The sequence below is a fragment of the Tachypleus tridentatus genome, chromosome 8 (assembly GCF_004210375.1).
Source record: "Tachypleus tridentatus isolate NWPU-2018 chromosome 8, ASM421037v1, whole genome shotgun sequence".
Taxonomy (NCBI): Eukaryota; Metazoa; Arthropoda; class Merostomata; order Xiphosura; family Limulidae; genus Tachypleus; species Tachypleus tridentatus.
The window spans coordinates 137,763,810-137,790,714 of record NC_134832.1 but is presented as its reverse complement, the minus strand read 5'-3'; the positions used below and the strand labels follow the sequence as shown (position 1 = coordinate 137,790,714).

At 32.3% G+C, this 26,905-nt stretch overlaps 1 protein-coding gene across 6 annotated transcripts; it reads left to right on the top strand.

Moving 5' to 3' along the window:
- The first annotated feature begins 4,331 nt into the window (after nt 1-4,331).
- LOC143223596 (uncharacterized) lies at nt 4,332-25,502 on the top strand. Of its 6 annotated transcripts, none has more exons than XM_076451745.1 (6): nt 4,332-4,605; nt 7,308-7,482; nt 10,141-10,291; nt 14,528-14,588; nt 16,858-16,944; nt 23,859-25,502. In XM_076451745.1, the coding sequence occupies exons 3-6, from the start codon at nt 10,208-10,210 to the stop codon at nt 24,005-24,007; spliced, it is 381 nt and encodes a 126-aa protein (XP_076307860.1). In that variant the 5' UTR covers nt 4,332-4,605; nt 7,308-7,482; nt 10,141-10,207; the 3' UTR covers nt 24,008-25,502. The 6 variants fall into 6 exon arrangements, with proteins under 6 accessions (XP_076307860.1, XP_076307863.1, XP_076307866.1 ...); XM_076451751.1 differs by having other exon boundaries at nt 4,343-4,605; nt 10,141-10,283; XM_076451747.1 differs by lacking the exon at nt 4,332-4,605 and adding an exon at nt 4,829-4,966.
- The last annotated feature ends 1,403 nt before the right edge of the window (nt 25,503-26,905 follow it).

Below are 26,905 nucleotides of genomic sequence, written 5' to 3'. Positions count from 1 at the left end.
CAGAACTATCTAGCTGCCCTCTAGACAGTCATGCTGTGACTAGCCACAGCACAATGTAACTGTCATCTGTAGTCATGCAATGCTTACCCTTGTTACGTATTATAATTTATCTGGGACAAGCTTTCAATTTATTATGTTACGTATTACATCTTGATATAACCAGAAACTGAGTTGAGTTGTAATTTGGATTTAGAAGTTAATTAAATGTCAATATGTATTAAATATATGATATTTGTAATAACAGTTATTACAAATAATAATTTATATACAAAAGTGTTACAAATAATTTATATACAAAAGTTTTACAAATAATAATTTATAGACAAAAGTTTTACAAATAATAATTTATAGACAAAAGTTTTACAAATAATATTGATCCTTCTATGCAAATTGGAATTTCCTTATATTTTATCAAGGGTTCACGACAATTGAATTAATTTTGACCTGATATACATCAATTCACTTAATGGGGAGCTAGCTTGCTCTTCGCTGATCACGCATGAGTTTTTTACATGCTGAAGTTATACACTGTCTTCGTAGAAATACTAACGTCCAAGATTAATCCGCTGAAGCTTAAATGGTCTGTAATGTTCGAAATATGTAAACGTTCCTGGTCAAATATCTGTAGTTTCCCGATTAATAAATGTTAAATGCAATTATAGTTTCCAAGGTTTATAATATATCGACTGCAGCGAACTAACAATATATTCTGTCCGTTAAATTGTTTCTTTAGAATTTCGCGCGAATCTACACGAAGGGTATCCGCGCTAGCTGTCACTAATTTAGCAGTATAAGACTAGAAGGAAGACAACTAGTCACCACCCACCACCAACTCTTGGGCTAATCTTTTACCAACGAATAGTGGGATTGACCGTGACATTATAACGCCCCCACTGCTGATAGGGCGAGCATGGGCTGGTTCTTAAAGAATACAAACAAAGTAAAGACTATTTATTAAAGCCGTTTTTTTACGAAATACAAACAAACTAAATAAACTTTGTTAAAGCTGTTTCTAAAACAAGAATAGAATAATATTCCAAAACTGTTCTGTAGGGAAGTCTAAAAAAATTCAAACTTTTTTTACGGCACAGTTAAAAATATAACGTATTTTACGTTTCAAGTTTTAAGAATAAGAGTTTTTAGTATACTAATAACACTGCACACAAATTATATTAGTATATTTTAACGTGTTAACATTTTAATGTCATTTTACATATTATTCAATCTCTTACAAAAGAGAAAGAAAATATACCAAAGTTGTTCCTCAAACAAAAATAGAATAAAGTATTTACTGACCTGGAATAAAGTGAACCAAAAATATATTCTAAAGACAGCTGGTGTGGATGTTAAAACTTTAGTTAAAATAAAGTACAGAACAACGTTTTAACCATCTTACGTTATCTTCACTTTCTTGTTAACCTGAAGATGGCGTAAGAAAGGCGAATCGTTGTTCTGTACTTTATTTTAAAGTTTTAATACCCATACCTGTCGTCTTTAGAATACATTTTTGCTTCAAATGAGTTTCTCGTCATCACGAAATATTTTGTAATTATTGTTTTATGTCTGAAGAAAAGTAACTAAATATTAAAGTTTTATGAGTAAATACTGATAATGTGTGTGTGTTCATAAGCACCCGGTGGAATCACGGTATGCCTGCGGACTTACAACACTAGAAAATGTTTCGATATTCGTTTTGGGCAGAGACAGCCCATTGTTCAGTTTTGTGCTTAACTATAAACAAACACTTAAACGATTTGTATACTTATAGTGATATATTCTAAATACTCACCTAGTTTATTAGATTTATATAGACATTTTACAGATCCATATTATAAACATTTTCTGACATTTTATTTCTTTAGACAATTCTCGTTGCAACCACTGTAATATAAACAAGCCGACAAATCCTCTCTCACTGTGTTCTCAGAGTTGGGATTATGAAAACTTAGTAAAAATTTTGATAATTATAGTGCTTCGTATTCTTTGCTGTCAATGGTGTCTTATTAAGGAGCAGTGATTCATTGCTTTATGATTGTGGGTTTTTACTTCAGCTGCTAAACGTAAAATAAACATTAATAATAGATCTATAAAGGATGGGAGTGGAGATGTACCTTGAGACTTGATGGTCAATACCATCAAAAGATCAGGAGTGGAACTGCGAGTCAATCTTGTTTATAGAAATGTGTAAGATTCTTGAAAGAAAAAAGAAGAGAACAGAAGCTTTTCATTCATCTTCTGATGAAGTGGTGGAAAGGTACAAATGCATAATTTTGAACCATTTATACAGGCGAACATCAAAAAATGTGTGATCAAGATCTCCAGTCACTGCTTATGAGTTATTAAGTTATATTACATAAAGTAATAGGCAACATATCAACAACATCATCACTGATTTTTGGAATGTCACTGTGTCTTTTGTACTTACATTTAGAGGGTAATCATTCGTCAAAGTCGTACACAAAATATACAGAAAGACTAAAGAACATTATTGATGTCATACATGACTTTCCTAGGAAATGACTTAAATCAACTAGTGATAAAATGTAAAATTGTTATGATGTTAATCCTGATAAGACTAGATTCTAACGATGTGACATGGTATTATTGTATAATCCCTGCAACAAGAAAGGATGAAGTCCAAAGTTAAGTAGGAGTTGGAAAGTAACTTATCTGATACTTAGAAGAAGCAATTATGTGATTTACCGAATCCAAAGAGATAAGCGATCCAAGCTGTTAGTAATCCATTGTAATCTTCTGAAGTTCATTGGTGAAAAAAACAGCTAACTAGGTAATTACAGAGAAAGGTTTATCAGTGAAAAAAAAAAAACTGCCAAGGAAGCCCTAAGTACATGTGAAAACTATTAATTCCAGAGAAAAATCAAGAATAGAATAACCTGTGAATTCACTTGACCGTCTAGTTACGAACAACTCCCTAAGTGATAGATCAGCTGGCAATAACGATAGACAAGTTTTGATTTTTTTTCATTTACATACCGTGGACCTTAAAAGAACAGATTGCCCCAAAACTTGATGAATGAACAATTTAATGCACTGTTTTATTTTAGAATATTAGGATTCTTCATAGGGCTTTGCATTCAAGGAAGGAAACAATGTTATGTTTCTCAATTTTTCTTTAAATGCCGTCTATAAAGAGCACGACACTTCATTCAAGTAAGATTATAAAAGTAGTTTGGCCCAGAATACCTAGAGAGTTCACAATAACGATAGCATTAAAATTCTGAGTACTTCAGTGCAAATATAGGCTATCGTTGAAATATTGGATTAGAAGTAAGTGAAGTATTCAGAGTGTGAATGATTGAGTAGGAGGTTCATTGATTGAGTGAAGTTAATTGGTATATTATTCACGTTTGTTATCCAAATAATAAATTTCTATTAAGGTCACGAATTAGGCCTACAGTAATTTTAGAGTTTATGTTGAAAAGTTTGTTTGTGAATTAAGTCCTACAACTTGCGTCAAAATGAACGTAAACTGGTACTTACAAGAAGCAATTATGTGATTTACAGAATCCAAAGAGATAAGCGATCCAAGCTGTCAGTAATCCATTGTAATCCTCTGAAGTTCATTGGTACTTAGAAGAAGCAATTATATGATTTACAGAATCCAAAGAGATAACATTATTTAACAAATAAATTAATTCGTTATCTTTGGATGGTCTTTACTTGTCATTATTTTTTACTTAATTCTCGGAAGAACTTGTCGAATGATGAAATAAGTTACAACAAATTAACTTCGCACTGGTGTCATAAAAGTTGATCTTAAAATGCAATTGCTTGAATGCATTCAAGCATAAATTGTTGGTTCTTCTTGTCAGAACATATGGCAAAAAATTACTTACAGAATTAAAACTTTTGCTCTGTTGCTACATAAAGAGTATGAATGTGTGCATAAGGCTAGAAAAATCACAAAATATCAAAAAATGTATTACTTCCTTTTAAGTTTGTTGGTTAGTTTGGTGTTTTATGGCGCAGAGCAACTAGGCTATCTGCGCCTTTAAGTTTGTATTTTATACATAAAATAATCTGCGAAAGGTGAGAGGATACGAAGGCAATTTTTCAACATCACTTGACTTATCCCAATCATAGATATTCTTTAAAGCCAGTGGTGATTTTTTAAATTTAACAATATACGTTTTATGATAATGAAAATATCCATTTACGAAGTCAGAGTACAAATATGAGACTTAATTTACACTGCGCATAGTCTTACAGTTCGGAAAAAAATGCGAGGAACTTTTTTTATTATGGTTAGTTTAAACATTATTTCAACACATGTGCATAAGATTTTATAATACTTATTACATGAAACATGTACAACAAAATCAGCTTTTACAAAGCAAACTTAAGTTGGTATCTTGATGCTATTTAAACAAGATTATTGGTTGCGGAAGTATATATTAGTAGTGACCTACATAATAAAATGAATGTAAAACCAGGTAGTCTATTTTTGATTTTCGCTTACTCCGAACCTGGAGTACAAATTTAACAAAGTTGGACTTGTGAGTTTCATTATATAATTTTGAGTACGTTGAAAAGAAAGTAATGTCATTAATCGTGTACTTTGGAGTAATAACTATATAAAAAAAGGTGAGATAAATAATTACAATTTAATAAAGGTTTGTTTTGATTTTATAAACGTGTCATAAGCAGTAGCTAAGCCTAAGAAATGAAAATTAAACTTTTAAATTTTAGTTGTTTCAGCCAAAGTAAACAAAGGTATGCTCAATGTTGACCTAAAAAAGCAACTCAGTTTCTGGATTTGCTTATATATATATATATATATATATATAGTTTTGAATCTTTTGTATACTGTGTGCTGTAGTGTAATGTAGCATATTAATGTTAATATTATGAAAGTCAGAATGCAAAGTTTCGAAGTTTGGATATCGTTACTGTTAGTGAAAATTAAATAACATTTCATGAGATTTGGCAAGCCTAAGATATTCAGGTTAGTCCCAATTATATTAGACTAACAGTAGCCATGCAAAAAAAATCCTCTGTGATCAACATACTTTCAGAAGGTCTTTGTTACTTAAGTTTATTTAAGCTTAACGACAAATTAGTCTCATTGAGCCACCTTTAGATTGATTTCTTCATAATTAAAGTGTGATATTTACTTTGCTTTTGACAGTAAATTAACCATGTATTTATTTGCTCTAAACAAGTATAGATCTAGCTCAGTAATTAATTTATATTGTAATTTACAATATTCAGTGTTAAATAGACTTGAAAGGTGAATAACTTTAGTTGTAGTGCAATCACTTGTATAATTTCTCAGTTGTTTCATAGAAATTTCATATTTTCAATTGGCTTAATAATATTTTTGCATTTAATAAAAATATTTATTTATTAATTATTTTAAACTTCTGTTTGCCCAACTGGAATTGGCAAAAACCCTTCAATCAACAATAATAAACAACCATAGCAATAAAACTAGGTAACTTTTATTGCTTTTATATTTATTAACTAAGCCAACTATAATTTAAAATAATAGTACATACCGTATCATACAGTAAACATTCTGTTTGTAATCAAAAATAATTTTGTTAATAAACAAGCTAATATCTTCTATCAAAATTCTTAATAGCTCCTATTTATAATCTTTCTTATTCTGCTACTCAAACAAGCCACCTGTAGAGAGATTGTCCATTCTTGTAAGAATTTTTAACACCTGATTCGGGGCACCACCAGATTTTCATTTTCACAAAACCTTCCTCTTTATGTCATATTTCTTGTAATTACTATCATTGTAAGTATCCATCTCTTTATTTTCTTCAAAATGTCTGTTTATAATCTTTTATAAACTTTGAAAAAGTAATCTTTATCTCTTCTACCATTCTAAAAATTCATGATTGATCACAGTTTTTCTCTGAACAGTTTATTTCCAGGCATGTCACTTCTTGCTAAGTTTGTAGATAGGACGTTTTATCCTCAGATATGTTTTCTCTGTATATATAATCCATAAATTATCAGTTTATTTGTAATGTGTTCACAACTGATACAGACTGCAGTTACCTTATATTGTAACATGTTGAGTGACTATATGTTTGCTTACTACAACTATTCAGTGTAAAAAATTAACCAAAACATTTGGGTAAAATATGTAGGAAATCCTAGCAATAATTAGTATGATTAATTGATACATATGAATTAAACATATGAATCTGTTTACCCTTTGGGTAAATACTGTCACAGTTTTTTTTTACTTTTGTTTATAGTTAAACTTGTTGAAAGGAAAAAACACTTGAAAGTAGAAAATGATTGTAGGTAAAGTTGAAACATTATTGGTTGAAAAACTGTTGTATTATCAGTAACTAATACTTGCTTTCATTTAAGTGACTGTAGGAAAATTATAGGGTTACAGGACAAGGTTAGTTTTGTGCATGAGATTCCATGCACTTATCATTACAAAGTTTTTGGATTCTCCCTTTCCCTGTGGTCAATATTGGCAATGGTGAATCTCTTCTATTTTGATTTTTTTGCAGTTGGGAAAAAACAAGGTATCTCATAAAAATACATTTATTGTAATTTGAAAACAGTAGAATATGTCTTTTTTTAATTTAAATGCCTCACCTTAGAATGTCCATGATGACTGTGATCCATCATGAATACCTGCTCACCCTTAATTTCAGATATGCGATGTTAGTAAAACTTTGAGAGCCTCTTATTGGTCAAAATTTATCAGAATAGGATTCCATGGGTAACATTTTCTTTAGTTCATTACCTGAGTTACAGTTATCTTTATAATTCTATGTATTTCAGGTTAAAAAGAAATTAATATTGGATTTGTAAAAGAAGCATTTCCCATAAAAATTTGTCCCATCCCCTCTGCAGTGTTAAGTCCTGAGGGCTTATAATGTTAAGAATTAGGTTTTAATTTCTCTGTTTAACAGAACACGGATAAAACAAACTATATCTTTGTACTTACCAACTACTAAAGAAACCCCATATTGTGTGAAAAACTATTCTTACCTTATTGTATTAGATGTTTTAAAGTGTATTTTAAACAAACACATCTTGATAATGGTGTATTTATCAAAATTCACTACAGTTTGATTAACTCCTTATAATTTAACAGTTGTCACTAATATGATTAGTAGTACAGTAAATAATAGTTAACAGAATTTACTATGTCAGTGTTTAAAATCAAAATGTTTTAATTTTCTTATAGCTAACAGCTTTTTCTTTTTTCAAGAAGTTTAATTATTCCTTCCTAATGATAGAGATCTTCTTCTTTGTCTTCTAGTTTGTTATATTCATATTCTCAGTCTTGTCCTAAATCTTTCCAGGCTCTTCCTCACTTTCCTTTTCTCATCAGGAGATTGATTTTCAGAAAACACAGACTCACTTGGAAGTCAAGCTGTTGAAGAGAAACATGTTCATTCCTATGTTCGGTCTCCATTTATGCCCACAAAACTTAGATTATGTACTACTATATGCCTTAACATGCTAACTCTTTTTGAGGTAAGTCTGTTGCACTGTTTAGAGTGCACAAACTTTAATGTACTGAAGAGTTACAAGTAAGAATGTATCAAAATTAGAAAAAGCAGAAGAATGCATATGGTTAATGCACAACCAAAGAGCTTCCAGAGCTCTAATGAGAGCCCTGGTTCCCAGCTGTAATAGGTGTGCCTGTTTTGTACGTTATCATGCTCTGCTCATTCAGATAGATCTTGGACCCTCCTACATTTAGTTTTTCTTCTACACTTGTTGAATGCATAATCACTACAATTATGGAAGGAGGATGAAGGTAGGAGGAGTGACCAACAGATACTTTTCCAGCAGTTGTAATCAGATAATTTTTTGTGAAAAGTTATTTTTTGTTGTCTCAAACAACAGTCACAAATCGTTTGAGCTCCACTTAAACTCATCTGTATCAATGGCACCTATTTTTCTCCCAAATTTCTTAGAGTAAAATAATTTCTTATCAATGAGATTTTTGGCACAATATAAGAACCTATACCAGTCAGATACTTCATTTATTGGTCAAAATGTTCTTTCACAGAACTCAAAGTATGGCTCAGAAGTTGCAGAGGAAAATCATTCTTTAAATGTTATTCTGGAAAAAAAGTGTGTTAACATCATCATCAGAGTTTTTAAAATAATTTCCTTTTCAGCTGAGAACACACCTCAGGAAAAACTCTTTTGACTTTCCTTGTTTTTGAGATTTCATGCTCAATGGTGGTGGCATTGATGAAGCTAGTTCACAGTATTGCTGAAGACATTTGTACATTACCTTCATGTTACCTTTCAATACATTGAGTGAGACCCTTTATGACTGCACAGGTTTGCTAGCTTTGTTAATCTGAAACAAAATCTCATATCAGATAATTGCAGATAATATGAATATCTTGCAGCCAGTAAAATTGATTTGGTAGCTAAGGCATCTTTTATCTCTTGTCCATACCTATCCAGATTTCCTAATGCTCTTGTGAAATTATCTAAGTGGTAGCAGGAAGTTTTCACGCAAGTGGTATGACTCTCCCATCTGAGATGAAGAAAATGTGGTGTGAAGTGTTGTCATAAACCTGAAAATTGACAGAGCACTAGTAGATGATATTACACCATCAACTTTCATAAGTTTCAGTGAGTGGCTTTTGCAAGGGACACATAAAGCCTTAACATTTGTTTCAAGAAGCTGTACTTGTGTGCCAATAATCTCACTTTTTATATTTGATCCATTATCATGTGATTGACCTTACAATCCTGAATGTTCAAGGCCCAATTTTACATACAATTAAGAAATGTTTCCAGCAATCAGTTGCCTGATGTGTTGTCCACTTTCAGGTAATCAGTAAAGTTCTTTTTAATATTCTGTCTTGTCCCATTCATGCATTCCACAGATCTCAAAATTACATTCTTTATAAAAGAGATTGGGGGTACAATCCAAAATTAAGGAAAAATATTGTGCAGTCTTCAAAAGATGTGTTAATGTTTTCAATATCCCTTGGTACCAGTTTAGTTAATTCATTTTGAATAGTATTGCACAAGTAATAACCATTGGTTTGAACTTTGGAATTTCTGATGTAAATTTCTGTAAAAACTAGATTATGTTTAACCAAAAAATTCAAATATTTTTTGGAGAGGAAGACCACAATGTCAACCACTCATTCTAGCACTGCTCTCCAGAAGTTTCACTCTTTTGACAGCACCTGAATCTCTTGTATGTTTATTGTAGTTTGATTAATTATGACTAAGATTAGAAAACAGTAATTTTAAGAAATACTTTGTCTATCATCTCTTCTATCATGCTAAAAACTACACCACTTTTTGCACTTTTCATTTCATATCACTTCAAACACAACTGCTGTCAAGATAAATGTGTTAATAAATTAAACTTTCACTACAGGCTAAGGAGCTACAGCTGGTGAAGTGAAATAAAGTATCTACTTTGATGATGAGAAATCCACTTGAAGTAAAAATGTATCTTGGAATGGCTGGTATGGATATTAACACTTTTATTGATAAGGAGAGAACAATGGTTTGGCCTTCCTAGGTCATCTTCAGGTTAACCTGAAAATTGCCTTGGAAGGCCAAAATGTTGTTCTCTCCTTATCAATAAAAGTGTTAATATCCATACCAGCCGTTCCAAGATACATTCGCGTTTCTTTAACATCAAACCTGGAAAATCTAATAGCTAATACTATTTTTTAGTTCAAATGTGATTGGATAATGCATATCAATTGATTTCAGATTTTCTTGGAATTTCAGTATGGAAATTTCAGAATATTTTTGAATGAAAGATGGTATGATAATTGTCACAACTAGTGATGACAAAGCATAATGAATCTGCAGTATGGTTTAATAGAGACACTCCAACCATGTTTCTGATCTGGAATATGAGTGATAGTACTTTAGAACAGTGGAATGGTTATGGTAATTTCTCTTAAATTGGTACTGGCATTATCTGTTATATCAACAAGGAATCTTGCAATACTATTTCCTTGCATGACCCAGGAAATTTTTCCAGTGTGTGTGTATGGTTGATAGCCTCATGGACAGTTAGTATAGTTTTAGTAAATCTGAAGTTCTTGAATAGTTTACTTCATAGGTCACTGTAATTGTCACGTTGAAAGTTCGGTGCATAATTTTGCTAATTTCAACTTTTCATCACAATCACAGTTTTGAATTCTGCATTCAGAAGAGAGAAACTGATGACTGGTATTTATTTGAAGACTGTAGTTACTGAATGGTCTGCTGTTCCATCTTCATAAAATCAATAAACCTTCTTGTGGTGGAAATTGAATGGTGTGGACTTGGTGATGGTGAGGCAGTATGTGTGTCTAAGACCTTAATAAGTTTGTATTTTTAAAAATGCTATTTATTCACTGAACAAGACACTCAAGTATTGCTTATTTCATTTTTACCAACACTCTCTGGCTGTGATGTGTAACAACACAGACCTGTTGCTAGTTTCTGAATTATTGAAACTAGAACCTTTGTTAAGTTTCTTGTTACAAATGTTTTTAATTGTTGATTGATTGAATGTTGGTTCCATCTAGTAAGTGAAGTGGAAACTCTTTAGAGAACTAACTTATCTCATGTTTCCTTTAATAAGTAGCTGCATGTTGCACAGAAGGTGTTATTCATACCACTTTCATTAGTAAAAATAGAAGGACATATCCTTTAGGTGGTCCTAAACCTCACGAAGCTGGTGTTACTTGTGAATACATTAGTACAGAGGTTGGGTATGTTATATTAAAACAGTTTTGACTCTTCAACACATCCTTACAGTCTGTGTCACTACATCCACTTATTCTTTATATAATAGCCATAAATAGCCCAGAAGTATAGTTCCTGAAATATTACCTTGTAAGGCTGTCATTAGAAGCAACTTACTTATGTATGACTAATTTCCACCTGGGGATGTTAATTTTAAAATGTAGGTAATGGTTAGTGGTCATTGTCTTTCTTTAAAAAAATTGTAACATACTTTCCATAACTTAAAAGTAATTGAGACTGTTTAATATAATAATATTAAGAAAACAATAGGCCTGGCATGGCCAGATGGTTAAAGAGCTCGACTTGTAATCCAAGGGTAGCAGGTTTGAATATCTGTCACACCAAACATGCCTGCACTTTCAGCCATGGTGATGTTATAATGTGATGGTCAATCCCACTATTCATTGGTAAAAAAGTAGCCCAAGAGTTGGCAGTGGGTGGTGATTACTAGCTGCCTTCCCTGTAGTCTTACACTGCTAAATTAGGAACAGCTTGCACAGACAACCCTTGTGTAGCTTTGTGCAAAATAAAAAAAACAACAACATATATCTTTGTGTTAAAAATCTGTGTATGTACCATAAGGTTGATGAAACTATACATTTTAATAGAAGATTTATTTGCAAGTAAAAGACTTATAATTCCAAGATGGGATGTACACTGGGATGTACACCAAGAATGAGATGCACAGAACCAATGTTTGTCAGACTTTTCTGAAAGTTAACATTTTCTACACAACAAACATATTTTTGATTGGTATTTACCTCGTTTCACACAAAACTGTCTTGACCTTCAACTCTAAGCATTGCTAAAATATTTTTAGTTGTAGCACACCAGTCTGTTATGTCTCTATATTTTCATGCCATTTCAGAACACATGGTTACTCTGCACTAATCATACTATACTACACCACATTTACTAATACAGATAGCTCTCTCTACTTCTCTAGTGCAATCCTCACTTTCAAAAATTGCAGTTACGAACTAAAATACTGGTACATCAGTGGGAAGGAAGGGGGTAAGGGAAGATAAGTATCTTGGGGCATAATAATATGATGATTAATCCTACTATTTGTTAGTAAAAAAGTAGCCCAAGAGTTGGTGGTGGGTGGTGATGACAAGCTGCCTTCCCTCTAGTCTTACACTGCTAAATTAGGGAGGGCTAGTGCTGATAGCTGTCATGTAGCTTTGTGCAAAATTAAAAATACAAACAAACAAGAAAACAACATTGTAAATGTTTATTAATTCATAATTGAAACTAGTTAAGCTATCATATCCTATCTGTTATAAGCTTCAGTTTTGATTTATTTGGCTTGTTAGTACAGAATTAGCACGAGTCTTTAAGATATATCAAGTGGGTTTTAAAGTCCAGAGTTCAGTAACTTGCATTTTTGAAAGATTGTTCTGAAAAGGACAGTATTATGTTGAATTGGATGCCATAACCTGATGTATCCTGAGGAGATTCTCGTAGGTGTTTATTGTCTGGCAGACTGCACTTGTTGGGCTTAAATGTAATGCAAGGGGCTTCTAATGAAGTTTTAACCCAGATGACCAGCACTTGACTTAATTTGACATATCGTGATATTCTTTCCCTGTGTGTTTTTTTTTTGTCTGTGTGGATTGCACATGGCCTATAGATATAGAATTTATGGTCATCCTTTAACCCTCGTCATGTTTGGCTGTAAAACATACTATAATAATGCACTGTCTGTTGACTACTAGCTGATTCAAAATTGTCATACAAAACTTTCTCTCACTACTTGATTATGACACTTCACTGTTATTTTTCTTTTAAGGAGAAGATAGCTTTTGTTGTTACCACTATTCTCAATAAGACATCAGTGGACTTGCTCCAGTGTGCTCTGGAACTCTTCCCTTAGTATATAATTCTTTGGACCTGTTGTCTATTGCATACTAGACGTTTTATATGTCCACTCTGCACTAATCCATGTCATAGTTACACTGCACTGCTTCAAAATAAAGTGCTGTACATCTTTTTACTGCATTTTCAATACTTGTCTCATACATTCCGCCCGATATTTATGTTACTGTTTCATTACTTGGTGAGGAGTATACCTGTTCCATAAATAGTACTATACTCCACATGTGTGCTTTACTTTCTTTTTCTGGCACACATTCCTTTCAGGTGTTTGTTGTCTGCTTGTTTGAATACTGTCACATTTTCACCAGACTTTCCACCTTTTCAGTGTGTAATTCTAGCTTTGGGTGAATGGAGGTAGTACCATCTTGGAAGTTAACATTTTCTGACACTGAAAATGTATTTCTGATAGATACTTATCTTCCCTCACCCCCTTCATTCCCACTGATGTGTATTTCTGATAGATACTTATCTTCCCTCACCCCCTTCATTCCCACTGATGTGTATTTCTGATAGATACTTATCTTCCCTCACCCCTTCATTCCCACTGATGTGCCAGGATTTTAGTTCACTTTTGAAAGTGAGGATTGCACTAGAGAAGTAGAGAGAGCTATCTGTATTAGTAAATGTGGCGTAGTATAGTATGATTAGTGCAGAGTAACCATGTGTTCTGAAATGGCATGAAAATATAGAGACATAACAGACTGGTGTGCTACAACTAAAAAATATTTTAGCAATGCTTAGAGTTGAAGGTCAAGACAGTTTTGTGTGAAACGAGGTAAATACCAATCAAAAATATGTTTTTTGTGTAGAAAAATGTTAACTTTCAGGAAAGTCTGACAAACATTGGTTCTGTGCATCTCATTCTTGGTGTACATCCCAGTGTACATCCCATCTTGGAATTATAAGTCTTTTACTTGCAAATATATCTTCTATTAAAATGTATAGTTTCATCAACCTTATGGTACATACACAGATTTTTAACACAAAGATAAATGTTTTTTTGTTTTTTTTTAAGTTTTGCACAAAGCTACACGAGGGCTATCTGTGCAAGCTGTTCCTAATTTAGCAGTGTAAGACTAGAGGGAAGGCAGCTAGTCATCACCACCCACCGCCAACTCTTGGGCTACTTTTTTACCAATGAATAGTGGAATTGACCTTCACATTACAACACCCCTATGGCTGAAAGGGCAAACATGTTTGGTGTGATGGGGATTCGAACCTGTGACCCTCAGATTACAAGTCAAGTTCCTTAACCACCTGGCCATGCTGGGTCAAGATAAATGTGAAGAATAAATACTTACAAGCTTTTGGGTTGTCTAATTTTAACTTTGAGACTTTTAAGCATTTCTAAAAATTGCATATGAAAACTGAGCTAAATTTCACAAGAATATTGCAATATACATTCTCCATCAAACAACTGATACAAATTCTTGAGAAACCTTTCAAATTTTGCAAGTTTATAAATTAGGGTACACGTAGACATCTAGTTCTTATACAAAGTAATAATAATAGTTTATTCCCTGTATCATCTGAAAATTACTCAGGTTGTCTCACTTGTTTGGAGATAAACACTTTTTTTTTTAAGTTATGAAACCACACATTAATCCAGACTTGAACTGTCAGACTTGTTTTTTATATGTCAACACTAGCTAAACCACTAATTTAAGTAATTAGTGTGTATAAAACCACCTTGTTAAACCTTAATTGAAGTGAGACTTTTAAATTTTTTTTTCATAAAGATAAAATACATTTATGAGTACAGTATATATATTTCTGAATATGAACTTAAGTAATTGTAACATAGTTGTTTATCAGTAATAACTGAAAAACTAGACTAAAACAATATGCATGCTTTATTGGAATATATTTGCCAGTATCTGATTCTGACAAGATTATGTCTATATTTCAGGAACTTTCGTCAAAGATGAAGCACATTCTTTTGGCCTTGTGTATATGTTTTATTGTGTTTAGTAAGTATCTGTCTTTTTGCTTTCACATATGTTTATAGAATGATACAAAAATGCAATTTTATTGATGCTTTCACATAGTCAGAATAATTTCTGTAAAATCTTGTTTATAAATGAAAAAAGGTTTTTATATGGAGAAAGATGTTTTTATTTTTGTTTTATTTTCATTCATACATATTTAACTTGTCTAGTTAGTTCTTTGTATATGTAAAAACTATGTTCATAAATAGTCAGGCACCAGTTGTGTATTATGGTTGTTTTTTGTTTTGCTGAGAATTATTCATACTTCATGATGAGACATTCTTTTGGTTTGGTGTGTGTATAATAATATATAGACATGGTTTTGATTAATATATAACAATTAGAGTTTCAATGCATAAAGATTTCATAAAGTAATCATACATGCAGTGGAACTAGATATGGTCTTACAGATTTATTTTGTTCAAAAATTGGTAGGAACCAACCCCTGGATTAAGACATAGGCTTACCAGTCTGAATCTCAGGGCCTCACACTAATTAGGAGGCATGATGCTATGACAATAAATGTATTGCATATAGAGGTTCTGTCTCAATGGGACCTCTTTAAGTTGGTAAGCCTAGGGTCAATGACACCCTTAATATGGACTTGGTAGGAACATATCAGATGGTACCACATATTTCTTTATAATTGTTAAGCTATATAGACCCACATCATTTGCTTCTTTTCAGAAATGTTAAAGAATACATGTAGTAAATAACTTTTATTAACAAGAAAGTAAGTGTATATAGTAGAACTATATAACAGAATTATAAGGAGAAACAACTATTTGAGAGCACTCAACAAGTTTATTTAGGTTTGCAGTATTATTTTATTATCCTGCAGTACTTGTCTAAAATTGAGTGGGTGCTGTATAAATAACCTGTTTTGTGTATTGAAGAATAGTTTTGATTGTTGTACATTCTATTGCATGTTATTTTTCTGTAATTGCCTTTTATCTAAGATACTGTACACTTACTAAGAAAAATAAATTAAATCTGACAATTTTGATATATCACCATCTATACCCTAAGCCTAACATAGGAAACTTATCTTAGAAGAGATTAGGAGTTTAATATTATAAAGGTTTTTTTTGTATCAAAAGACAGCTAGCAGAATAGATGAGAAGTAAAACACAAATTATAAGTTAATGTCCTGTGTAACAAACTTAATGTTACAGATCAATATATCAGAAAACTAAAATGCATATTAAGGATTGGAATGTATTAGGTGAATTATCAGTTAGGTCAGTATGGTTCACAGCTTTTTACACTGTTTTTATATTATCCATTGTTAGTTTTGTAGAAAAACCCAAAATCACAAAAGCTATGTGATCTAAAGTAATTTTCACACAATAGGATGTACCACTGTAAACATAAAAGGTGGACAGCAGATTAAACATTAATGGTTCATTGTTTCAAATTATGTAACTGTAACTAATGTTAAAAATGAACTAGCAAAAGCAAGTTGTTCTTTATATTACTTTTTGTTAAAATTTAGAGATTGATGAAGTTATTTTCTTTATAAAATAGCAAGAGCAGTATGCAGTTGTTCATATTTGAGGAATCTGTTGTTTGTTAAGTACTTGTAAGACTTGGAACCATTAAAGCCCTGACATGGAAGGAATCTGTTGTTCATGAAACAGCTATAAAAATTAAACCATTTACAGTTGCTTGTATTAGAAGAATCTGTTTAAGCTTGTGGTATGCTTGAACACTTGTGGTTAAGGAATTTTCTTTTCATGAAACAACTTTAAGACTGTGGCGACTCTTAAAGTTTCACACTTATAAAATCTGTTGCTTGTAACACAACTGTAAAGTTGAATAACTCACATTCATATATTATATCTCTGTTTATAAAGCCCTTATAAGATAGCTTATGGAAGTATGACATTTTACAAAATGGTTTACATAATTACCTGTGGCTATCACAAGGAAAATGTTACAAATATTTTCTTTTCAAAATTAATTTTAATGCATTCATTTTAAACTTTGTTCATGAAATATGACCTATTTTCTTTACTAGCTTCCATTACCATATTTTGATAGGTATGCTTTACCCATTTCAAACTTTTGTAGGTTCATTCTTAAAATTAATTTTATAAAGAAAGTATTTATATTAAGAGGTATGTAGTCACAAACTAAAGAACTGTGTATTGCAAAAGGTAATGAATCAATAAATGTAAAGCTAGTCAATTTTACAACTGAAAATTTTATGAATCATATGACTGATGATTAGTTCTTTCCTGAATTGTAGCTGAAGTGAAATCAATTGCAGAGTTTGAAGAGTTTAGAAAAAATGCCACAGAAGTAATTAAACAATACATTGGAACATTCTCTAATGGTAAGGAAATGTAATTAGAACACTGTTTGACCAAAATATTATAATTTTATAGTTTTCAGTTGTTGAGATTATGTAGTCAGGTATAAACTTATGAATTATTTGATTATAATTGTTGTATATCTTTTTATATAAATTTTCATTTAACCTGGTTATACCTGAAAATAGGTTACAGTAGATAGTAACTCGTCTTACTGATAGCAGCTCCTTAATTGTCCTACTTCCATTAATATTTAATTTTGGGGAGTATGCACATGAGTATAAATTTATAAAAAGTTTGATGGCAACTCTTATAATTTTTTTTAAATTGATTTTGAAATTTTAGCTAAATATCTGTTACTAATAAATGGAATGAAGTGGTAGTAGTAAGACTAGAAAATTTATTTTATACTTCCCAAGTTTGTCAGCTGTAAATTACATATTTAACAGCTGAAGTCATCATTTTCCCTGCAGTGGACAGGTTGCAAATTGCCCATTTTATAGCTCTACTAACCAAATAATAATCGTTTTACTGACCACAAAAAATTAACATGTTTAAGTGCAGCACATTAATCTTGAAGTGGTATTGTTGGGGTAATTTTGTTTTCAAAATGTAATATATTATAATACAAATATTGAAATATAATCTATCTTCCAGTGTTTTTGTACTTTACGTATTTCAAAAAAATGATCTAAACAGAACATATATATTTTTTAAATTTTTGATTTTTGGAGATTTTGTTTTTGTTGTTCATGGATACACGTTTATAACTGTATAAAAGATACTTTAGTAGTATATTTTTTATCTAGTCTAATATTATGATCTGAGAGAAATACCATGATTGATTGTACTGTATAAAAACACTGATCTTGGTTCTCTATACTGCTGGGACTAGTACATTCATTGTCAGTCAGGAACAGTCTTATGGTCATCATTAAAGTTCAATTTGGCCCAACATATTATATTAAGATATTATAACAGCCTCTTGCAAAGGACATCAAAGTCAATTCCAAAACATACTTACCTCATCTTGCACTTGTAGCTACTACTTAATTGTCAGGGTTTTCATCTTTGCCAATTTAAGCATTGATCTGATTTTGTTTTCTCATTTGCTTCAGTCTTTTATTCTCCAGTCAACTGCCCTTGGTAACATACTCTCCACCTAAACCAATGCATCCTCTATCCTGGTACTGTATGTAAGTATCTTATTCACATAATTTTATCACTTTTTCGTGACACATCATTAAGACATGGGTTTCTCTTCACACGTGCTGCAATAATTTATTTGGTTGGGATATTTGCATACCTAGTGGCATTCTGTATAAATTATATTTCATAATTATTATCTAAAAAAAAAAGAAAGTGACATAATTTTCCAGGACATAGGCTAATCAGCCTTCTTTTTTCCACCTCTGCTATTTAGCATCTATCAAAGATTGGAGAGGTTTGTAATGTTTGGAGGCCCTTTCTGGTTGGTCCCATTCCTCTAGGATTTTATTTCCATTTATTTGTTGTACTAAAGAAGACATGAAATTGGTAGCCAATGACCAATATTTCTTGTCTCAACCAGATTTGTGGATGATCAAGGTTGATGTTGCTGATGCAGAACTTCACGTTGTAGTGAAGTTGTCCTACCAGTATAAGTTCTATGCACAGGGTTAGGTTCTGCTGTTCAAGGATCTACCCTTTGGCCTAGCATCTACATCACATGTCTTTTGCAGTCATACAAGATTATATTGTCACCTTCATATTTTGAGCATTTACACACTCCATTATCTGGACAGCTGGTTACTTCTGGCACTGTCTTATTAGATGGCAGAACAATATGCCCAGATTCTCCTTCCAGAAGCCACTAAGGCTGGCTTTCTTATCAGAGCTGAGAAATCCATTCTTTTACTGACTTGCAATATTTTCCAACTGTGTGTCTTTCCTGACCTGTTGTAAGCCAGTCTTATCCAAGCCCCCCAGTGGCACAGTGGTATGTCTGGACTTACACACTAAAACCGGTTTCGATACCATGGACAGAGCACAGATAACCCATTCTGTAGCTTTGTGCTTAGTTCAAAACAAACAAACCAGTCTTATCCAAATCCCATCCAGCTTAAGGTTATAGGATGGGCATTCAGACTTTTACTTATGTTTGTGGTTCTGATTCTATCTTTTTTTTTGGGTATGTGGGCAACCCTCAAATCCCTGATTCCTTTGGGATGAAAACACGCAGTCCCTTCAGTGGTTATTGCACAACCAGTGGATCATCCAATCTCATTCATCAGGAGTAATATCTTAGTTCTTATACTACCCCTCATCCCAAATTTCATCTTTTCATAAATACCTCACTTCAGGGATGAGGTGTACATATCAAATGTCAGGAATTCCAGAATATGTGGATAGAAGATGAATCTTCCTTCTAAACTAGTCATTTACAACTTCTTGCCATCTAACAGACAATGGTTCAAGGACTAGATTATTGAGGGGAAAATTGTTATGATTCATTCCATCAATTCCACAGTGTCCCTTGAACTTCCTATCATGAGGGTGCACATTCTTGGGACCTTTTTTCTTTTCTTTTTTTTTCAAAGTGTGAATATTTCTTTATTGGAATCACTCCCATCATATCAGTCTCCTGTCTTGCCATCTTCCAGGGGTTTTGATTTTAATAGTAGATCACCTGTTTCAGACCAGTTGAATTCTCCTAACCATATAGATGCTTCATTGCAAGGTTTTCTGGTGGACTTGCTCTCAGTTTGAGACTGTGATGACTGATGCACTTACCACTCACTGAAACTCTCAACTATAGGCATTTTTGGTCATCAGCACCTTATCCTTGTGCTTTGGTGATAAATGCATTGAGTCAAGATTAGATGAGATTCTACCTCTGTTGCTCAGAGTTATGGCTGTGGTTCGATGATCTGTTTGAGAGCTGTTGGTAGCTCCAGATTGGCCAACTCAAACATGTTTTTTTCTTCTACAGTATCTTTGAGAAGGTCAACGTCTGCCTCTTTGGCTATCAGTTCAGGCAACTTCAATCCAACATTCTACACAGACACTTTTCCAAGCTAAAACTTCATGTGTGGAAGTAATGTAGTCCTTTGCATGATATCAGAGTTTAACTTTTATATTTGCCTTGTTTGTGTCTCAGTTTATCCATAGACCTATAATAGCAATTTATCAATGGAAATGGTACACATGTAACCCATGGAATCTTGTGAGGAGATTGAACCAACTTTAGTCAAAAAAAAATCTGTCATATATCTCTTTTTTTATATTGCCAAGTTTTTGACTCAGCTTTAGCTTTATCTACTGCCACTTTGTAGAAGGCAGCTTTATTGACTATTTTTGGTTTTTATAAGCATCAGAAAATCTGACTCCCCAGTGCTATTTGGCCTTCTCCGATTGTTTATAGTCCTTCTTCCTAAATGACCTTTTTAATTACTTAATTGGGATATTAGGGTGGTATTACATGCTTTATTTCAACATCCATTCAAGTCTTTAGTTTTGTGTACCATGTATCACCTTTCCTTTGAAGGGTTTTTTTTTTTTGGTATGTGGACGTTGTAGATTTGCACTACATATGTGGAGGACTCTACCACTCCACTTTGGTCTTGTTATACTGCGATAGGCCTGTTTTTTCTAAGACTGGCAGTTAGGGAAGTAAATAAATCTTTCCAATTTTTTTGCCAGCTATTTCACATCTCTATGATCAATTTGACAATGGACATTTGTTAAGTCCTGTGAGGGCCCTGAAGTGTTATGTGGATCACATTAACTCCTTTTATGGTGATGGAAGATCTTTCTTTAGTCATTGGGTTCTTCACTTTCCAGAGATTTATCCTTAATTACTTTGTAAGTACTCATATTGCTTATTCTTGACTCTTTTTTACAAACAAGGAAATGTATGAGAGTTGCATCTAATCAGATTCATCACATTTCTATATCTTTCACTGGCCATTTGAATTATCCTCTATGGGACATCATACAGGTTAGTGTGTGTCTTTCTCCCAAAATGTTTATCTCACATCCTGGAAATGATCTGGCAGTTTCTTCTTTTCCTGAGGATTTCAAACTACTCCCTCTTACTATTTTGACAACATTTGTTAGATTATAAGGAGGAGTGAGTATTTTTTGTTTTCTTGTCACTTTACTTGCCAGGGTACATTAACTCTCGCTTTCACTAGATCGCAGTTTGTGGGAAGTGTTGCTCAGGCAGGTATACTTTTATTAGTCCAATTGTACAATAACAACCAATTTAACTATACTTACTACTAGTTGCAACAAGTTTTGTAGAAATCAGGGTTTCTATAATACCATCTATGAGCTCATCAGAAAGTATTACCATATTATGCTGGATCCTGACTGTCTCTGCTGATCATCAGATTGACTAAATTGGTGTCATTTTGCCTTTTAATATTTAGGGAATTTAGTTAACTTATTGCAGTGTTTCCAGATTCTACTAGCAGAGCTGGGGAGTTTTACAGCACCCATTTTCCAGTCACAATAGTGGTAGATGGAGACTTTTCCTCCAGAGTGTTTGAGCTTTTTTATTCACTCTTGGAGAAGATTATGAAGTTGGAGATCACCTAACTGGATCCCTGGATGTTTTTTTAGATGTCAGTAGAAGCAGCACCAACCTTTGAAAGAGCTTATTTGAAATGCCAGTTCAGATTTGGTGCTAAGCTATCTATTTGATCAATATTGATTTAGTTTATTGTTCATGGAAGGACATCTGTTATCTCCTCATAATTCTAAACATGGAGTGGTCCCATCATAGGTTTCAATTTCCCTCAGTGGGCTTGGCAGATAGCCCGAAGTGGCTCTCTATAAGAAAACACCCACATCCATCCTAGGTTCTTGGTTGAGTATATTGTTCCATGTCCTCTCTATTATCCTAGAAGCAAGTGGAATAATCTTTGCCCACTCAGTTTGAAAATGAGGATGAATATTCATAATTGCAAATTAAATGAAATATGTTCCTTTTGTTGATTCCATCATTGTGAGCATGGAGTTTTGTTATTTGAACTTCTTCAGGTGGAGAAGAAAGTTTGTATGTTTTGATGTTGCTAATCCTTGTCATCATGATTCCAGAGGCTTGGAACACGTTACTCTATGCCTACAAGTTGGGATCCAGTCAAAGTATATTTATATATAGCATTGCATTCTAATTTCCCATGCCACCAATGAGAGAAAGGGACAAAGACCCTTTAATTACAACCCCAAGTAAGGAATCTTGGCTATCTGGTTGGGGCTGGCCTGTAGTGATGATTACTCATGTACAATTCCACCTTTGCTATTGGAACTTAGTTCAGGATAAAGAACATTCCTGTTATGGATGTAGTGTGTTTCTTCCACTAGGGTGCCACCATCTTGATACACATCTTTGGTCTGTGCAGATGCTTTTTTTTTTATAGCTAATGCCATCACTAGCCCTTTGACCTTATCAGTGTAGGATTCTAGCTGTAAGTGTCAGCAGATGATTAGTAAGTTTTGGAAGTTAACATTTTCCTAAATTGAAAATATATTTCCAATAATACTAACCTCATCCCACACTCTTCTGCCCTTCCTCTCCATTAAGAGTCAGTGTTAGAGACTGGGATGTTGTTAGTCTCAAAAAACTAATAAAGTTAACTGAATGTGGTTCTTATATACAATACTAGGATAGAGGGTGCATTGATGTAGATGGAGAGTATGTTACCAAGGGCAGTTGAGTAGGATATAAAACAAGTGAGAACAAAATTAGACCAGTGCTTAGATGAACAAAAATGGAAACTTATGGCAGTTGAGTAATAGCTATAAGTGTGAGAAGAGGTAAGTATTTTTGAAAATACATTTTAATTTTAGGAAAATGTTAACTTGTATACCCTATATTTTGATAAATTTTCAATAGGTTTTTTCTCTATGTGGATTATGGCTATGTTGTATCTGTGGGGGACATGATACGTATGTAGTCAAATGAGGTTGATCCAGTTTAGTTGGTTTTTTTTTGTAGCAAGTTACTGAGGAAAGTAAGTACTGGTTTCAAAACTTGGGTAAAAACTTGAGTTCTTATCAGCTTCAAATCTCTGTCTCTTATCTTCTTAGAGGTAGCAGTAGATATACTCAGATTACAGTCATGGCTTTTTTATGGGAAAGTTAAAGGTGAAGATTTGCTCTGAATTTGTGAATGAGTGTATTTCTATTGATATAGATCTGGTTTTCATGTTGTATTCTCTTTGACCATCATTTAATCTTGCTATAGGAATATCCTTCTTTAGCAAGGTCTGTTACTCTGTACTCAACTAGTAATATTTTTGTGGCAGAATGACACAGTTGAATATTCATTAATTCACCATGAACCAGATGTTTCTTAACACATTGCATATGGCTTGCAACTGTTATACCATATCAGTTTATTAATGTTCACAGATTGTTTGCATATAGAAATATAAATAATTTGCAGAAATATTAAGACACATCTCAAGATTATTAATTGTTAATTTTTTTGTTTGTTTGTATGAATAAAGTTTCCTTTGGAGTCCAGCATGTGAATGTGCATGAAGTCCAATGATCCAGTTACTGCATTTTGTTTTACATTACTATTGTAATACGAACAGTTTTTTTTATATGTAAAATTAATTTGTTGATTAGAATTGGTTTCACACAATCAGTATTTTTTTTCATTATGACAATAATAGGAACACATATTTAGAGATGTAAAATTATGTGTGGATAGTAGTATATTAGTGAGAATAATTTCAACACAGCCATGTTGTAATTGTTTCGCTGGTGGTATAGATACCAGTGGTATATTCATAGAAAACGTATTTGATAAAGATCATGCTGAGGTTGTTACAATAACAGAAGCACACTTGTGAAGTTTTAGGATTTATTTACAGATGACAGCTTATCAATAAAAAAAACTCCTTCCTCACAATGTTTTTCTTTTTGTCGTTACTCTCTGTAGTAATAGGAACAGACTTGTGGATCTGGGTTGGGATTGCTGCTGGTGGAACATTTATTCTTTGCCTGATACTGTGGGCTGTCTGTAGTTGCTGTTACTGCTTATGTAGTGGTGGTGCGAAGAAGAGGTCAAAAGGTCGTTCTCCACGATGACAGGATACAGACCCTCATGAACTCCAACAAGAAGTTTATTTTATGTACAAAAATGAAAGCAAAGTGAAACAGCAGTACTTGAAAAGCACCCAGTATTTTATTAACTTTTTTTTCTTTTTTTACAAAAGCCTGTATAAGTAGTGAGTAAATGTTGCACTAATAATTAACTTCATTTTTCACAAAAGGCTGTGTAATTAGTGGGTAAATGCTGCACTAATAATTGAAATCTATTCTAGACTTATTACATGGTAGCACAGTAATTATTTACAATAGTTTGATAATTTTGTATATATATTATTTGTATTTATAATATATTATGCCCTATAATTAACTGATAATTTATCAGCACTGTTTGTAGGTGCATACCAAGTGCTTATTATTTACAAGGAAAGAGAATCTTCACATTTAAGTGTATTAGTTTTTTTGTAAGATCTTACTAGATACAAGCATAATGTTCACTCTTGGTTGGCAATACGGTAGTTAGTCATTTATTTTTGGTAATGTATAATATTGTCCCAACATCATGCTGAATGGATGTAATATTGTTTTATATAAACATATTATATACTGAAATAATTAAGTATATTTGGAAAATGTATTTCTAAGAGATAATGAAAATGTTTATTGTTTACATATTTTTTTCAAAGTTTATGAACTTTTATATATATATATTTGTATATACTAAGTTTAATATATCTTCCAATCTCTTGACTTCTTCAAACTGGATAGTATCATAGGTATTTTTAGTAACATAGTATCTTAACTACAAAATGTTTACTTGTTAGTTCTCAGTTTAACACAACTTTCTGGTCTTATGTTGTTGTGTAGATGTTAAACAAACAACGCATCAGTATTTGTGAATCATCATTGCTGGGCTTAACATAAAATAAGTACCATAAGTGTATGTTTCAGGATTGTTTTTTGGAAGAAATCAGTCTTGTCAGCTATTAATATCTTCTAACCAAAAGTAAGTTAACTATATAGGTTGCAACTAAAATATGACTTGTAAATTAATTAATATCTTTCTTTATCATAAACTATCAAGAAATACATAAAATTTTAAATCTGTATAAAAAAAGAAACTCAAACCTACAGTTATAAGAATTTACTGATTCCACCAATTGGGTTCTTTCATGTTTAACAATATTTTCAGCTGAATACACTGGAATGGGTGACAACTGCCTCTTATAGAAAAAAAGAAGTGTAAAAAATGATGCTTAAATCATCTACCATCTTCAGGTTAGAAGACTTTCATCTTCTATACTTGTTTTTTTCTATAACAGGTAATTGCTGACCATTCCAATGTAATCATAATGAGTACTCTGTCTAGCCAGTCTATCATGGAATATTTTCACCTTTTAATTAATGAATGTTTCTTGTGGCTCAGGTTGTACAAATGAAAGTGACATCTGCTACTTTTGATGAGGTTCAGTTTTGTAGATCTAGTAAAAAGCACAAAACAGGCCAAAGATATGAGAATTTTCCCAAAGAAAAATTATTTTAACTTCATAGAATCATATACTACCATAAACATATTTGAATACCTTAAACATTAATATACATAAGTATTTTAATCAGGTGACTAGTGTTTTGTACACGTCTCTGAGGATCATATACACAGAATTATTATTTATATAAGTCAATTTGCTGGGAACATAGAGGAGTGAACAACGCTTCGACCTTCTTCGGTCATCATCAGGTTCACGTTGAAACGTTGTTCACTCCTCTATGTAAAAAATTTTCCCAACCCAAATGAGCCGTTTTACATATATATTTCTTTACAAGTGGGTTTTCTTGACATCACTGAGAACACAATTTAGTTTTTTAGTCGAAAGAAAACAAATTATATATTTGAAAATTATTCTCAGAATTTGGTTTAGCATTAGTAAAAATATTTCAGTTTACTGGCATGAAACAACTAACAGCATAAAACTGAATATCAGAACTGGAGTTTTATTCATATGTTATATATTTCAGAATGGCTGGTAAGGGTATTAACACTTTCATTGTTCACTGCTGTTAGCTTATTTGTGCTATTTTCAAAACAAGGATACATTAAAAACAGCATGTCTATTATATGTCAGTTATACGTCTATTCAGTTTATTTGAAACATGAAATTAAAACAGAATAAAATGTATCATTTAATCTCTACTCTCAATAGAAAATATTTTAATAATTGCAAGGGTTATTTTTGTTTCTGTATGATAAAATCCTACCAACATCATGTCTGTCAGCACCTGATGCCAGCTTGTGCCTTTTATCATCATCTTTTGTAATCATTGCCTCATAGTCAGCAAAATTTAGACTGTAAACTATCATGATATTAATTGATGTCACCTTTTTGTTATTATTACTTGTTCTAAAGTCACGGTACCTTAACAATGAAACACTTTTGTCATCTGGTAACAGATTGAACCTATTGGTGGGTTACAGATGTCATATTTTAATATCATGAAGGACTTGTATATTACAGTTCACTTTTCTGAAAATTATTATATATGCTGTATCTGTGTATCCATGTAATATCTCAATGGTAATTATTCAGGATATATTTATATTGAGATGCTTTTGTCCATTGGATTTGTCTAACAAAGTAAAGTGGGAACATATTTTTGTAGCTTGTTTTAAAGCCCTAATGGTTAGGTTTTGCATAGTTATTAAAAGAGTATATGAAACTTTTCTTCATCTTTATATTGTATTTGAAATAAATATGACTCAAATTTAACTATAAAGTCAGGTGATAGTGCCTTAAAGTTTGTATTTAACTTCGTAAACAATGGCAAGGTTGAAGAATCGGGAACTAGCGTAATCTGTTAACTAACAAGTTTAAAATTGAAGAATCGTCATAGTCTGTAGAAGGGTAATGAGAATTTATTATTTAAATAAGAAATTTTATG

Excerpts from the sequence above, each read along its gene's own strand:
- LOC143223596 (XM_076451748.1), top strand. The coding sequence starts at position 10,208 with ATGGTCTGCTGTTCCATCTTCATAAAATCAATAAACCTTCTTGTGGTG. Across the intron at positions 10,292-14,527 it reads GACTTGGTGATGGTGAGGCA|GAACTTTCGTCAAAGATGAA; the intron begins GTATGTGTGTCT and ends TCTATATTTCAG. Across the intron at positions 14,589-16,857 it reads TATATGTTTTATTGTGTTTA|CTGAAGTGAAATCAATTGCA; the intron begins GTAAGTATCTGT and ends CCTGAATTGTAG.